Below are 14,127 nucleotides of genomic sequence, written 5' to 3'. Positions count from 1 at the left end.
TTTTTTGTTTTATTATTATTAAGAGCTGGTATGGAGTGAACTGTAAATCCTGATTAACTGAATGCACACAATTATCATACATCATACAAGATATTTTCTTTCTGGGTACACGAGTAGTAGCGATTTCTATGGAACTTTGTTTAAGTAATCAATAATTAACAAATAGGTCACGATGTTAAATCGAAATGACATACAATATCTAACGCACACGGACATATATTCTATATCTTAAATAGTGATTTTCATGCGCTGTCTCTTGCCTCTTCTGTAGTACATTGATACTAAATAGCTAAAGTATTTTGATATTGATACATGCATTATGTGTTTCCTAACCACTACGATTTTGTTTTTTAGCGAAAGCAACTCAAAAGGAGCGATTGATAATTATGTCAAGGATTTGAATTTGATCCACCCCTTTTTTGATTTGCATACTCCCACTTCTCCGCTTGAAATGATGGAACATTCCATACTAGCCCATTTAAATATTGGATCATAATCCTGTTCCTATATATATATTTTTATATTGATACACGGAATCAACTCACATATTCTTTTAAACACTTTTTTTAATAATACAGCATTCAACACTTAATCAATAATAAAAAAGAAAAAAAATGCGTCAGGTATAACACAGCTCATAAAAAACATATTAAAGAAATTAAAAATTGTTCTATTTAAATAAGTTGATAACATATTAACATTGCTTGTATCAATATCATCTTATGATACAATACATTTTTCCCGACATGTATACTCCGAGTGTCATGGGCGAGGGACGTTTATGGTAATGGACAAAAGCTGGCCTTTCTTTTCTTAGTGGCTAGTTTTAAACAAATCTATAAACTATAGTTCTTTACATGTTTATGGATTTGGTGAAACCATGTCAACATTGGCGGCAGGATCCAATTAGCGGTCGGGGAAAAAAATAAATGGAAATCGCCGTTGGAGAATCAACAATACACGACAGTTAAATTAAGATTGAGATAGTGAAGACTTTGGAGTTTACATGTCAGAAATTCCAACCTCACTGCTACAGGGAAAAAACATCACGAAAACACACGCATTGATTTCACCTAAAAAATAATACCAGCGAGTGAAATGTTCATGACTTTTGAAAACATTTAGATACATTAATTTTATTAAATGCTGCTTGATATGGAGCTAATTATATAAGTTATATATTATAAGCTCATGGAACAGTATTCCATGCTTTTGCATAATTCGGATCTCCGTAACAATGAAAATGAAAAACAAACGTAGCAATAATAAACATAATTTAACAAGGCATTGAAAAGCATACAAGAGGAAGCTCATGTCAAACAGGATATCCAAAGATGTTAATTTTGTTCTTTTAAGCAATACCTCTATGTCCACGGTTTTAGCCCCACAGACAGTTTCTTCTTCCAGCGACGGTTACCTCTAAAATATACTCACGGGGGAGAAATATTAGAAGTGGAGGAAATGTGTCTTCATGGATCTCTAAAACATAGAGAAACTAAGATGAACTAGTCCTGAGTTGGAATTTTGCACGGTAGTGAAATTCAGAGACCAACATAGTTTATACACTGCTGGGCAGATACATCTGAATCAGTTAGGATTCACTCGGGAGAACATTGAAGAAATGATAAATCTCGTCTTGGTCAATGACACCAACCTCTGTCGAGCAAACGGAACAGCAAACTTGCTTGAATGTTTCAATATTAGTTGAATGTGCATCATCTCCATCAAATCCTTCTTTCCCTCTATTTCTTTTTCTTGATCTTGAGGTATTTTGTTTCAAAACCTTGTCATTCCCAATTTTGCAGTTTACCACAAATACTGCCCTATACTGGGTCAAATATTTTTCATGCCTGCAAGAAGCTCAGTCATACCAGTTACCAACAAATATTCCTATGAACAAAAATAAATCAACATTTATTTATTTTATTTAAAGGGTTTGGAAAACCATTCTACTGACTGTAATTCTTTCTTGGTTTCAATTCCATGCCTCAACACTTATATTTAGGTCAAGAAAGCTACATAGGCAGAAACAGCTATGATATTATACAAAGAAGCTTCCAAGTCCATTCACACACACAAGTAACCAAAGTAATGCTCTGGATGAAAATAAAATATTTGGACTCTTCAATCTACCAATATAGTAATTCCTTAAGCAAAATTAAAATGTTAGTTTAAGTAAACATATATACATATGGGCATGAAAAGCAAAGCAATAACCTAAGTGTCTGTACCTTTGGCATTCTAGGCAGAGGGTGGTGAAGCAAGCAGGGCAGCTAAGCACAGCATCAGAGTCATGTCCATGCCTTTTTTTATCAATCCACTTTTCATCGTTATCATCAAGATCTGGGTCATAAAACTCTGGTTTGGTTGTGTAGTCTATTTCATCATCATCAGAAACTGGTATTTAAATTAAATAAACAAAAATTAGATGGTTAGCTTAATGCAGGGTCATATGTTGCAAGTGCTGCAGGGACTTATAGGCAGTAAAGAAAGAATAACTTTCAAGCTATAATCTACCAGCTGAATGATTATAATGACAGCATTGAGGTCTGAACCTATTGCATCGAGCAAACACTCAAATTCCACACTACTGCTCATCCTAGTGGCTTATAGAACACACTTTTAAATCAAAGAATAAACTACAACCTCAAATGCAACATCTACAAACACCATGCAATTTATTGGGAAAAGAAGAATTTAATGGCATTAGAGTATTAATTGGCAAAAATGTAGATGGTGTACACAGATGCTGCATTGAAAGGGATGACTTCAATAATGATGATAAAAACTTCAAAGCATGATTGCAAAAAAGCAAACAGGGGTACAGGTGGATCCGGATCCTCTCAATTTGCATGGAACTGGAGAATGTCAAGTTTAATTAATGTGCCCCTTTGGATTAAAATCAACGGCTGAGATTTAGTCATCAAAACTCACCGTTTGATTCAACACATCAAAACCCCAATTCTAACATTTCTATTTTCTCAAACCAAAACCAATTTTGGGTAACTCTACGACCCTCTTTGGACTTCACTTTTGGCAACTGCTACAAGTTAGGAATGCAGATTTGCAAATAACTTTCATGACAGTATTCTATTTAGACAAAGGGAAAAAAAATGTTCTCCTGAGATTTTCATATCCAATATTGGAATATTAAAGAGTAGAAATTTAAAGATAGTAGTAGCAATTTAGTCACGAACAATTACTTCTCAACCACCTTGACAGAAAAGTTGAAGGTGAATTTGGAGGAAGGATTAAAAAAATTTCAGTATGTGTGACTGGGCAGGAAATAAAATTTTTGAGAAACTGAGCAAAAAAATTGTTGATTATTAACAGCTTATAAGCTGGTACCTATTCCGATAAAGTGAAACGACATATTTATTACTTTTTTTTATAAAAAAAAAAATCGACACTCCCCAATTATCAACTCCAACGTTTGCAATTTCACTGGCAGGAAGTGAGCATGAATTATTCTTTGAAACGAAAAAGCTGCAAAACATCGAGATGGGAATATTCGTTACCTGTTTGTTGCGAATTGGTGGGTGAATCAGTGTTGTCTCTCTTGCCATCTTCTTCCATCTCTTCTCTTTCTCTTACGATTTTTCAAAAGAAAGAGAACTGAACCCGTACAGGTAGTAGTATTTGTTCTTCTACCGAAGATCGTAGGACCTTTAAAGCCCAATACTATTGGGCCTACAAATAATGCTTTTATATATTCGTTAATTGTCCATCAAAATTTGCAGATGTGAGTTTTTAATTGCGTTAGATATTTCACTTTTAATTAATATTTTTATTTTATACTTAATTTTAGTATTATAGTTAGACCAAAAATAAAAAAAATTATAATAATTTTTGGTTGTTTAAAATTATGAAAACATGCAATGGGGTGATGGCGCAGTTGGCTAGTTATCCTGAGTTTGAGCCTCTCTCACCCTAATGTTTTTATAAGAGATTTTTTTCCCCGGTAATCAGGAGAGTCTCTTTGGTCTCCTGCATCAAATTCATACTTTCTGGACTTTATTTACTTATTTTGGCTCTTGACAAAAAAACCCATACTGTACAAATTTTGATTCTTTCGAAAACAGCTAGGAATGGAATAAAATTGACTATTCCAAATCTTAATCACCTTTCTCTACTCGCAAATAAGGTTAGCACGCGATTCTGATTCTCTTTTTCTTTCTCTTCTCTCTGATCCTAAATCATGTTGTGTTTTTCCCTGTTTTATTCGGTATCTGCTGAATGCTAGTATCTTGCTTTAGTTGCGTATGTTTTTTCGTTTGTTTGCGTCCCCCCCTCGCTCTCTCTCTTATGAATTGATTTTTCTTTAAATTGATGCAGAGGCAGAACTTAGGTGTTTCTATATCCTTCCTTCCAGTTTTGTTTTTTTTTTTTTTTTATGACTAGTTAATTAATTTTTATTCTCTATTCATGCCGATTCTTTGTTAAAATGTGACGGTATGGTCCTTTCACTGCTCCACACATGTGTATTTCCTGATTTTGAGCAGTGCTCATGGATAAATGAATATTGATGTCTCTGTGAATTGTATGTTTTTCTTTATTATAGATTCTAGGTGTTTGATGAAAATACCGAAATATGTTAAGCCAATGAATTGATGAGGTTGTGATCTGGTTGTTCGTATGGAATTAACGTGTGTGTGAGCGATGGTGGGATCTTCATGTTTGATAACATTGCATATCAAGTAATGGTTGTAGATTCAGTAATGTAGTCATTGACAATGTGTACGAGTATCTGGTTGCTTTGAATCTTTGATTGAGCACACACATTGTTTGATGAATTGTCTAACCCAAATCTTCCTCCTTGCTGTGTCACGGATAAATAATTTTTGTTTTGGTCCATTGAAATTTGAAGCCTGCACAAATTGTTGAGATTTAGGTGTGTTTTCAAATGCTAACAAAGCATATGTATATAATCTGCATGATATAAATCCGACCAAAGCATATATTGTATGGTAAAGTTTGGGTGGGCCATAGTTTGGGAAGAAACCCTAACTAATCCTTGGTTTTCCCCCAAACTAAACCTTTTCAAAACCAGTTTAGATAAACTAATGATATTTGCAGACAACAACTGTGTGTTTAGAACACAGATTGTAGAATATCACACACCACGGGTTATTCCACCAACAAAGTGTTGGCTGAATTCATGATATGCTTCAGTTGTTACTTGTGATTTTAGTTTCATGTGATGGGGTTTTTATGACAGTTATTGTGTTAACGGTTATTATGAAAGTCTGGTTATGCTTATAATTGACTATGGTCCAGAGCTTTTATCCGATTGGGGACCAGTAATTCACTGCCACTCTGGTGGCTGTACCTCTGTTTGTGAACAAGAATTATCACTCAATATTATGCATGTTTGCACCATGCAGTCTACTTCATGTTATGGATCACAATGGGCTGGTCATATTTGAGTTATTTAGTTTTTGTTTGCTATTTAGTTTCTTTTGTAGGTGGTCCACTGACCTAGTTTCAAGTATTGCTCTCAACATAATTAATTAATTAATTAATGTATTTGCTTGGCGCGTGACATTTAGTATGCCATCCATCGTGCCTATTAGGCTCTGTGCAAGTAGTGCAGGTGTTAACAGGGTCAATGAAGCTTATGGTTTGTAGAGAAAAGGGGTCATGGAACTTGACACAGAACATCCACTTTATAGTTAGACTGTAGGGGTTGCACACAGTTGTCTGGAGGTGGTGGTTAGAGGTTGGCCTAACAACAGAAGAGTGCAGAAAAAGGGGAGTGCAAAATCATCTATAGAAGAGGCAATAAGAATTACAGAGAGGGGAGTGCAATTTTCAGGTTATTTTAGGAAAAACAATTATAAAGTGGAGTGTATTAGTAATTAGGGGAAGTGGAAATAGTAATTCCTTTTATTTTTGGAGGCTAGCCCAGTAAGTAAGAAACACAAAAAACTAGTCGAAAACCTTTCAAGTTTCATTTCGTGAGTCCCCTCGAACTGCTTTCCCGTTAGGTGAGTCAGTTTGTGTTGCTCCCTGCTCTGTTATGCTGCACCTCCCTGTTTGATTTCAAGGTATTTGCTTGAATCTTCTTTCTAGAATGTCAGTTTAAACACCCTTTTACTTTGACTCCACTCCAAGGTAATTGCCCCAATTCAAACCCTAAAAAGGGCCCACGACGAGAAGTTTCCAACCCCTCTGGCGACTTCTGCAGATTTTCTCTGCTTTATTCCTCTTTCTTTGTTAAGGGAAACACTTATTATTAAGAATTCATCTACACACGAACATATATACATATGCTACGCTTTTGATTTCCACCAAAAACTTTTATTTAAATTATATTTCAACCAATAACATATAAACACGTGATTTCGTGCAGGGCTCGTTTTTAATTGTTAATTTCTTTGTTGCTAGACTTCTGAATCTGTCTTAAATCATAATCCTATTGTGTTTTTTTTTTTTTTGTATACAAGTGCATTTTACTTTTTTTTTTACCCCTGACCCTGATCCAAGCTTTTAGTTACCATGTGATGCCATTATCAGTGAGATTTCTCCATTAGTTAAACAGGACTTGCAGTCCACCTTTATAGCCTTCCAAAGGCACAATATATACCTGTCCGCAAGGATGGGGACTTTACATTCTCCAACAAATCATCGGAATCAAAGTCTCAATCAACACCAAAGATGCCCACTTTATCCATATTTATTGTAATTTGCGTTAGTGGTGGTGCAAATCAGCATCAGTTGGACATTATAAGACAAATGTCGGCATTAATAAACCTGTATTATTGACAATCAGCTATAAGGTTTGATCTAACATTTTAAATCGCTGCCAATTTGTAGGATGTTCCACAAAATAGTCCCCCAGCTGATACTGACAATTCAGTGCCTAAGGGAGCTCAAGGGGAAGCTAATATTGAATCCAATGGTGGCAAGGGTGCAATGGTAAAGGTAAGCCATTGATAAGCTGAAAGATTCTAAAAGGTCTGATGATGAGCCCAAAGGCATGGCTACAGAAGGAGAGGCAAGAGATGAACCCATACCGAAGTCCAAGTCTGACCGTAAAACAGAGGCCATTGGGGAGACACGCAGGGACCGGGACAGGGAAATAGAACGGGATAGGGATTGAGAAAGAGATAGAGATCGGGACAGGGACAGAACAAAATCCAGAGATAGAGATCGAAGAAGGGATTCTGACAAAGCGTGAACGAGAGGAAGCTGAGAGGGACAAACTCAAGGATCGTGGTCACCGTTCTAGGGAGAGAGCAAAGGATTCAGGTGTGTTTGTGGTACTGGATGCAGGACATTCTGAGAAAGTCAAAACGCCATTCCTCGCATGGTATGAATCTGTGTTAAAATGGGTTTGGCAATTGTTGTTCTTTTAGCATTCCTTCTTCCTTCCCAACACATTTCAATTTTACAGATCGGGATTCCCATGTTTCCTCTTACTCGTCAAGGGAGAAGGATCGACATTGACATTATTTAGAAGAGATATTACAAGATGCACCCGTTTCGGTGTCCATGACACCTGTCAAAGTCGGTCAACTGATCAAGCATTGCACGTCCTTTGATCTTATAATCAGTAACTGCTGCCTGTCAGGGGAAGTTTTTACAGATATAAACAATTTAGGGCTCATTTGGGGTCTTATTTAACAAGTACTTATGTATACCTTTTTTTGTTTATAGTCGAAGAGAGAATAGAGTTAAAATTATTTTTATAGTATTTTGAAGAGTTAATTGAAATGCGTTAAAAATAACATATAGACATATTATAAGTAATTTTGTATAATTTTTTTTCAAATATATATACAAATAAGGCTTTTATTTATGTATTCGTTAATTGTCCATCAAAATTTGCAGATGTGAGTTTTTAATTGGGTTAGATATTTCACTTTTAATTAATATTTTTATTTTATTAATTTTATTAAAATTATTGTTAGGTTGGCCAAAAGTTTAAAATAGAGCAAAATTATATTTTTTAATTTTGTTAGAAGTATCAAAACACGCAGCGGGGTGGTGGCGCAGTTGGCTAGCGCGTAGGTCTCATAGCTTCTGAGTTATCCTGAGGTCGAGAGTTCGAGCCTCTCTCACCCCAATAGTTTTATAAGAGATTTATTTTTCGGTAATCAAGAGAATGTCTTTGGTCTCCTGCATCAAATTCATAGTTTCTGGACTTTATTTACTTTCTTTGGCTCTTGACAAAAAAACCCATACTATACAAATTTTGATTCTTTCGAAAACAACTAGCAATGGAATAAAATTGACCGAATGAAAAATAAATGGTTACTAACTCATAAAAAGATCGTTATTCATAACAACACAAAAAAAGGAGAGTAATAAATGGTCAATAACACTTCTAGCCATCATATGTTTCGACCAAGCTGTTGGCTCAAAGGAAATGGTTCTTCTCAGTTGTCATAATGGATGTAGCAAAACTAGGATCTTTTATTCAGAAATCATTTTCAGTTCTAAAATGAAGAACAACCTCAGGCTTGATGGTGTGCAATGCACAAAATTTGACGTTATACTTGGAAGAGGACTCGTGATTCTTAATAAGCATTTGAAATTCATGAGAGTTCATTAATAAAACGTATGGCATTTTCATTGAAATACTACTTGAAGTTTACAGAACTAGGATATATTTTGGGGAATGTTCTTCCTGATGGGAAAAAGTATCAATTGTTTACAAACGCTCCTTTATTCATTATATTTTCTTTATCCTGGCTTCACGTTGACTAAGTCTTAGACTCATCTTCTTGAATGTTCCCTGATAAATGGTATTATTTTGAAGAAGCCTCTCCATGCTGCAGTTGAAGTTGTAGTTGACCATGAACGTGTCACTTCGTAGATGCCTCTGAAATGATCAGGGTAAGGAAATACTTATTCTGAATGCAGGTACCAACCAGTCTTTGATATCTCTTGTACTCTCAGCTTAATGATAACTCTGACATATAGGAAACTGATAGGGTAAATGCCACCCAAGATGGCAGGATCATTGTATAAGGTGAAGATGTCTTGTCGTATCCCCTCGAGATTAGGTAGTGCACAAACTTGAATGCAAGAATGAGGAAGCCATTGTACATGGTTTTTGGTGTTGTCTTGTTTAGTGATGTTTCTGCAGTCAGATAGAAAGATATTATAAGCATGCTTGTATATGATTGATGAATGTAATGTGAGATGAAATAATGCTGGTAAAAATATTATGACCGTATTGTTCAAGGATGAACTGAACTCACCAATTTTTCCCATTAGACTGCAATCATTCCCTGCCTTAAAATTCTTGGGAGTCCCACAAATGCTTGAGCTGAAAATAGCACCAGCAAAAAGCCCCAAAAGGCCATAAAGACTCTTTCCTTTTTTCTTCTTTGGAACCTCTCAGTATTGAAAAAGATAGAAAAGAAGAGCACAGCTCAATTCTCCTTCCCAAAGGATCCGAGAATAATCCTTTATATAAGATCCTCAAAGTCTCAAACTTTGTTCAGCAAGCCTCAGAATGGTGGTTGATTATTCCAAGTTCAAAAAAATAATAATAGGCCAGGTTGTTCAATTATTATACAAGTCAACTTAATGTATTATGGTTCTTGCTAAACCGTTTTTTATTGTAAAGAAATGCAAATTTGATCATATGTACCTGTTCTTGCGGGGCAAGCCTCTCCTACAATATATTTTGCTCAACAAGAAAATGAACGCGTAGAATACAATCACAGATTGTTGGTAATGGTGGGATCGGTCAACATCTTGTTTATGGATTTTATTTGGGCCACAATCAATCAGGCAACCAGCAGCACCAAACTCAGTTACAATATTGTCACAAAAAAGAAAATAAGTATGTAGTGTTCTTGAATAAATTGTGAATTAGTATTTTTTTTTTCTGTCCAAAAGTAAATTTAACTGTATATAAAAGATATAAATTTTAAATGTAAACTATTACTTATATATTCGTTTTTTTTTTGTTTGGTTGTTATTTGAGTCACTCAGTTTCTTGAAATCAATTCACTGAAAAACAACCTTTTCCGCAATAAAGAAACATACTAATTTCTCTTAAATAGATCAAATATACAGAACCATAGAGCCGAATCCAGTTGTTATATCGTGGTTCTAAAATATGTAAGTCAATCTCAATACACACATTAGGACTTTGTCATTTGTGTTATTTGATCAAATTAATCACTGGTTGGTTGGCATTAGACTCAGACACTTATCTTTAAGCGATGAAGTGAGGGATAGTTCATATTGTCAAAGTTACTGCAGAACTTTAAGAAACAAATATAAAGGCCAATCTCAAGCTTCTTATCCAGACCCCTTCTTTCATGATATACACCAGACCAGATATTTCATACCATTTTGGAGCAGGATTCTCCATGATTATTAACTCCCCCATAAGACTTCTTTCTCAATAAATTTAGTTACAGGGACATACCAATTGACAACTCAAATTATTCTGCTCAATCTGATTTACTTGTTAAAATAAATTTTTATTTGGAGAAATTAGAATCAAGTTTTTGGTTCTCAATGGCAAAACAATCTGGTAACTAAACATAAAAAATTAGTCCTACATACTATGTAAATTTAATTTCAACATATCAAGTATTAGTGTATAACCTTTTCACTATTTTTGAACGATGTATGGAAAAAAGGTCAAATCAAGCTAGTCTTTACTTTAAATAGTGCTTACATGTTTCAAAAATATAGAACATGGTTTAGATTAATTGTCACACATTTTTGTTTGAGTCTGTCTTGACTTGAAAGCCTATTCGAAGGTCTATTTATGCAGACCTATTAATGGTAAGCTAGAGGGCTAACAGGCAAAGCCTTACACTAAAAAGGTTAAAAGAGCAATTTCTATATCAGAAGGTTTTATACACAGGAAAATTATAGATCGCGATTAGTTCATATTGCACAAAAAGATGATAATCAATATTGGATGTTTGGAAGATGATCTGTACAAAAATAACGGGATAACATAGTACCTAAAACCTAAGTGCTTTCATGCAATCCCTGAACCTGATGTTCCAGCTATCCACTGTATAAAAAAGAAAGGCTTTCTGATCGAACAAAGTTCCTGTCCATGGGAACTAATACCTCTTACAATCATCATTCTAACTTTAAATAAAAAAAATCTTTATTTATAAACAGCACAAAACAAAAAACACAAAAACGATTAACATAACAAATAAATCGTCAATAACACTTCTAGTCATCATTTGTTTCCCGTTGTCTGTAGACTCATTTCTTTGAATATTCCCCTATGGCATGATTTTGGAGAAGACTCATTCCATGCTGTAGTTGACCTAGAATGTGCCACGTAGAGAAGCAAGTTGTAGTTGACCTTCCTTTGCTTTGTGGTAGTGGATGCTTGATGCTTCTGAGAAGATTGGAGTAAGGAATTATTTTGAATGCAGTTATCAGTCTTGGATATCACTATTACTATCAGGTCTCAGCTTAATGATCACTCTGACATATAGGATACTGAAAGTGTAAATGCCACCCAAAATGGCAAGATCATTGTATAAGGTGCAGCTGACTTGTAACCCCTTGAGATTAGGTAGTGCATTAACTCGATTGCAAGAATGACGAAGCCATTGTAAATGGTTTTTGGTATTGTGCTGACGAGTGATGTTTCTGCAGTCAGATAGATAGATATATAATCAGGCTTGTATATGCTCAATTTGAGCTGGTAAAAATATTATGACGATATTGCACAAGGATGAACTGAACTCACCAATTTTGCCCATTAGACTGCAATCATTCTCTCCCTTAGAATTCTTGGGAGTCCCACAAATGCATGAGCTGAAAATAGCACCTGCAAAAAGCCCCAAAAGGCCATAAAGACTAACAGCTTTGTTCATGTTCAATTTTAAGGCTCTTTCTTTTTTGGAACCTAATTAACCCTGCACTTGAAAAAGATATAAACGAAAAACACAACTCACTTCTGCTCTCCAAAGGATATGAGCATGCTCCTTTATATAGGATCCTAAGAATCTCAAAGTTTGTTCCGCACGCTTCAGAATGGTGGTTGATTATTCCAAGTTCAAAAAAATAATAGGGCAGGTTGTTTATTGCTACACAAGTCAACTTAATATTACGGTTCTAGCTAAACATTTTTTTCTTAAAGTTTGACTATGTACCTGTTCTTGCGGGCAAAGGCTAAACTCTGTTTCAGTATACCAAGTTCAAAAAAATATATTTTGCCGAACAAAAACAAGTGTGTGGAACAGATTGTTGATGGGCAAATGGTTACTGACTCACTGGTCAACATCTTATTCGTGGATTTTATTTGAGCCACAGTCAATCAAGCAACCGGCACCAAACTCTGATTCAATATTGTCACAAAAGAAAATAAAGTTTTATTGAATGAATTGTGAATTAGTATTATTTTTTTCCACGTCCAAAAGTAGACCATTACTTATAAGTTTTTTTTTGTTTGGTTGGCCGTTTGGTGTAATGTGACTTGGTAATCACAGTTTCTTGAAATCAATTCACTGTAAAACATCCTTTATCACAAAAAAGAGATACTAAATTATGTATACACACAATATATCATTTGTGTTGATTGATCAAATTAACCACTTAATGAAACAGACATTTATGTTAACTTTTTAAGATAAATGCGAGCGTTGATATCAACTATTAATTATCAATAACTGTAAAAGTGGTATCAATTTTTGTTCCTTAATCAAGTGATTTAGAGTTCGAATCGTGATTGACTTTTTGGTATGTAATAAATCATATTGGGAGAAAAATATTCACCTTGTGTGTGTTCACGGTCCCCGATTAAAATTAATCATTACTTTTTTCAACGAACTTTACCAAACAAATACAAAAGTTGATCACAATTCACGAGTTTTTTTATCATGTTTTCCATTATATATTTCATACGATTTTGGGACAACTTACTAATTCCCAATAATACTTATTTCACAATGGTTGCAATCATTTTTTAGGCATTGGACTTGGACATACAGAAGCATGAACCTGAACACGACACCGTTAATGTCTAAATTATAGGACAAACAAATAAAGAGAATCCAATTAAATGAAATAAGAGTAACATATAACAAAATATCTAAATTGATGGTATATTCATCTTTTTAAACATTTTATTTATGTTTTTTCAAGTGTATTAATGTGTAAAGGTGACAAGTCTTCGGACAAATAAAAAATAATTTTTGAATTAGATACCTAATTAGAAATGTCAAACAAATTTTCAAATGTATTGATGTTGAAAATGTGTCCGACATGACAACACTTACAATAAGAGAATAAGAGAGGTGTTTGTTGCTTCTTCACATACCTTTCTATCATAAATTAACAACTCCAATTGATTTTGCTCGGTCCGCTTTACTTGTCTAAATATTTGGAGAAAATAGAATCATATATGTTCTTTGTTTATAATGGAAAAAACAAGCCGGCAAATAACCATAAAAAATTAGTCCTACATTCTTTGTAAATTTTATTTCCAAATATCTAATAACTTTTTCAGAGTATTGTGTACTATGTATGGAAACAAGTCAAATTAAGCTAGTTTTAAAATAAGATTCATATTTTAGTCTCTGACTTTATAGTTATTTTCCATATTAGTTTTTAACTTTGTAATCATTTTATATATTAATTCTTAATTTATTGAAATATTAAAAATAATCTTTATCTTTGTATGAGTCTTACAAAATAATTTTTATTGTTAAATTCGAAATTGTTGGTGATTATAATACCAGGTATTGTCAGGTAGACTAATATGCATTGATAGCCGTGAACGTCAGGATAAAGAGTCAAAATTTCAGGGGCTCATCTTTTTCTTATCACCAGCCACCACCACCACCCTCTTCCCACTTCACTTCAACTCTTGCTCTGCCTCTCATGCCGCTTCCACTTTGATCCTCACTCACTCATCAATCAATGGCTTCCTCTTCCTCTTTACTCCCACTCTAGCTCAAATTTCTTGCACCGCAAATTACCCCCAAACGGCGTCATTGACAGAGTGGACGACGTCAAATGGAGTTGCCGCCAGCGAATACAGTGGTAACGGCTTCGTTAACGGTTACGTGAACGGCGTCTCGGGAGTTATGGAGAGTGAGGGAAGATGAAAGAATATGAGAAATGGAACCAGCCAGGGTTTCTTTCAAAATGAGGGGGAAAAACCCAATATCCACGCTA

The 14,127-nt window shown here is 34.6% G+C and overlaps 1 protein-coding gene, 2 long non-coding RNA genes and 1 other non-coding gene across 5 annotated transcripts; 2 read left to right on the top strand and 2 right to left on the bottom strand.

Moving 5' to 3' along the window:
• Positions 1-1,156: 1,156 nt before the first annotated feature.
• Positions 1,157-3,677, bottom strand: LOC114372044 (E2F-associated phosphoprotein). Of its 2 annotated transcripts, XM_028329430.1 has the most exons (4): positions 3,519-3,677; positions 2,232-2,397; positions 1,655-1,850; positions 1,157-1,565 (listed from the first exon to the last, which is right to left on the bottom strand). In XM_028329430.1, the coding sequence occupies exons 1-4, from the start codon at positions 3,574-3,576 to the stop codon at positions 1,542-1,544; spliced, it is 444 nt and encodes a 147-aa protein (XP_028185231.1). In that variant the 5' UTR covers positions 3,577-3,677; the 3' UTR covers positions 1,157-1,541. The 2 variants fall into 2 exon arrangements, with proteins under 2 accessions (XP_028185231.1, XP_028185230.1); XM_028329429.1 differs by having other exon boundaries at positions 1,157-1,850.
• A 2,376-nt stretch (positions 3,678-6,053) lies between these two features.
• On the top strand, positions 6,054-7,696 carry LOC114372045. Its single transcript, XR_003658105.1, has 2 exons — positions 6,054-7,312; positions 7,397-7,696. It is a non-coding gene; the product is annotated as an uncharacterized LOC114372045 (long non-coding RNA).
• A 287-nt stretch (positions 7,697-7,983) lies between these two features.
• Positions 7,984-8,068, top strand: TRNAM-CAU. Its single transcript is given in 2 exon segments — positions 7,984-8,021; positions 8,033-8,068. It is a non-coding gene; the product is annotated as a tRNA-Met (tRNA).
• A 485-nt stretch (positions 8,069-8,553) lies between these two features.
• On the bottom strand, positions 8,554-9,382 carry LOC114369523. Its single transcript, XR_003657652.1, has 2 exons — positions 9,210-9,382; positions 8,554-9,088 (listed from the first exon to the last, which is right to left on the bottom strand). It is a non-coding gene; the product is annotated as an uncharacterized LOC114369523 (long non-coding RNA).
• Between the last annotated feature and the right edge of the window lie 4,745 nt (positions 9,383-14,127).

Source organism: Glycine soja, chromosome 10 (assembly GCF_004193775.1).
Source record: "Glycine soja cultivar W05 chromosome 10, ASM419377v2, whole genome shotgun sequence".
Taxonomy (NCBI): Eukaryota; Viridiplantae; Streptophyta; class Magnoliopsida; order Fabales; family Fabaceae; genus Glycine; species Glycine soja.
Note: the sequence above shows the minus strand (reverse complement) of the source record. Positions and strands in the feature narration are given on the sequence as shown.

Coding starts and splice junctions, on each gene's coding strand:
- LOC114372044 (XM_028329429.1), bottom strand. CDS start 3,576: ATGGAAGAAGATGGCAAGAGAGACAACACTGATTCACCCACCAATTCG. Junction 2,398..3,518: donor CACCAATTCGCAACAAACAG/GTAACGAATATT, acceptor TTTAAATACCAG/TTTCTGATGATGATGAAATA. Junction 1,851..2,231: donor CTCTGCCTAGAATGCCAAAG/GTACAGACACTT, acceptor AGCTTCTTGCAG/GCATGAAAAATATTTGACCC.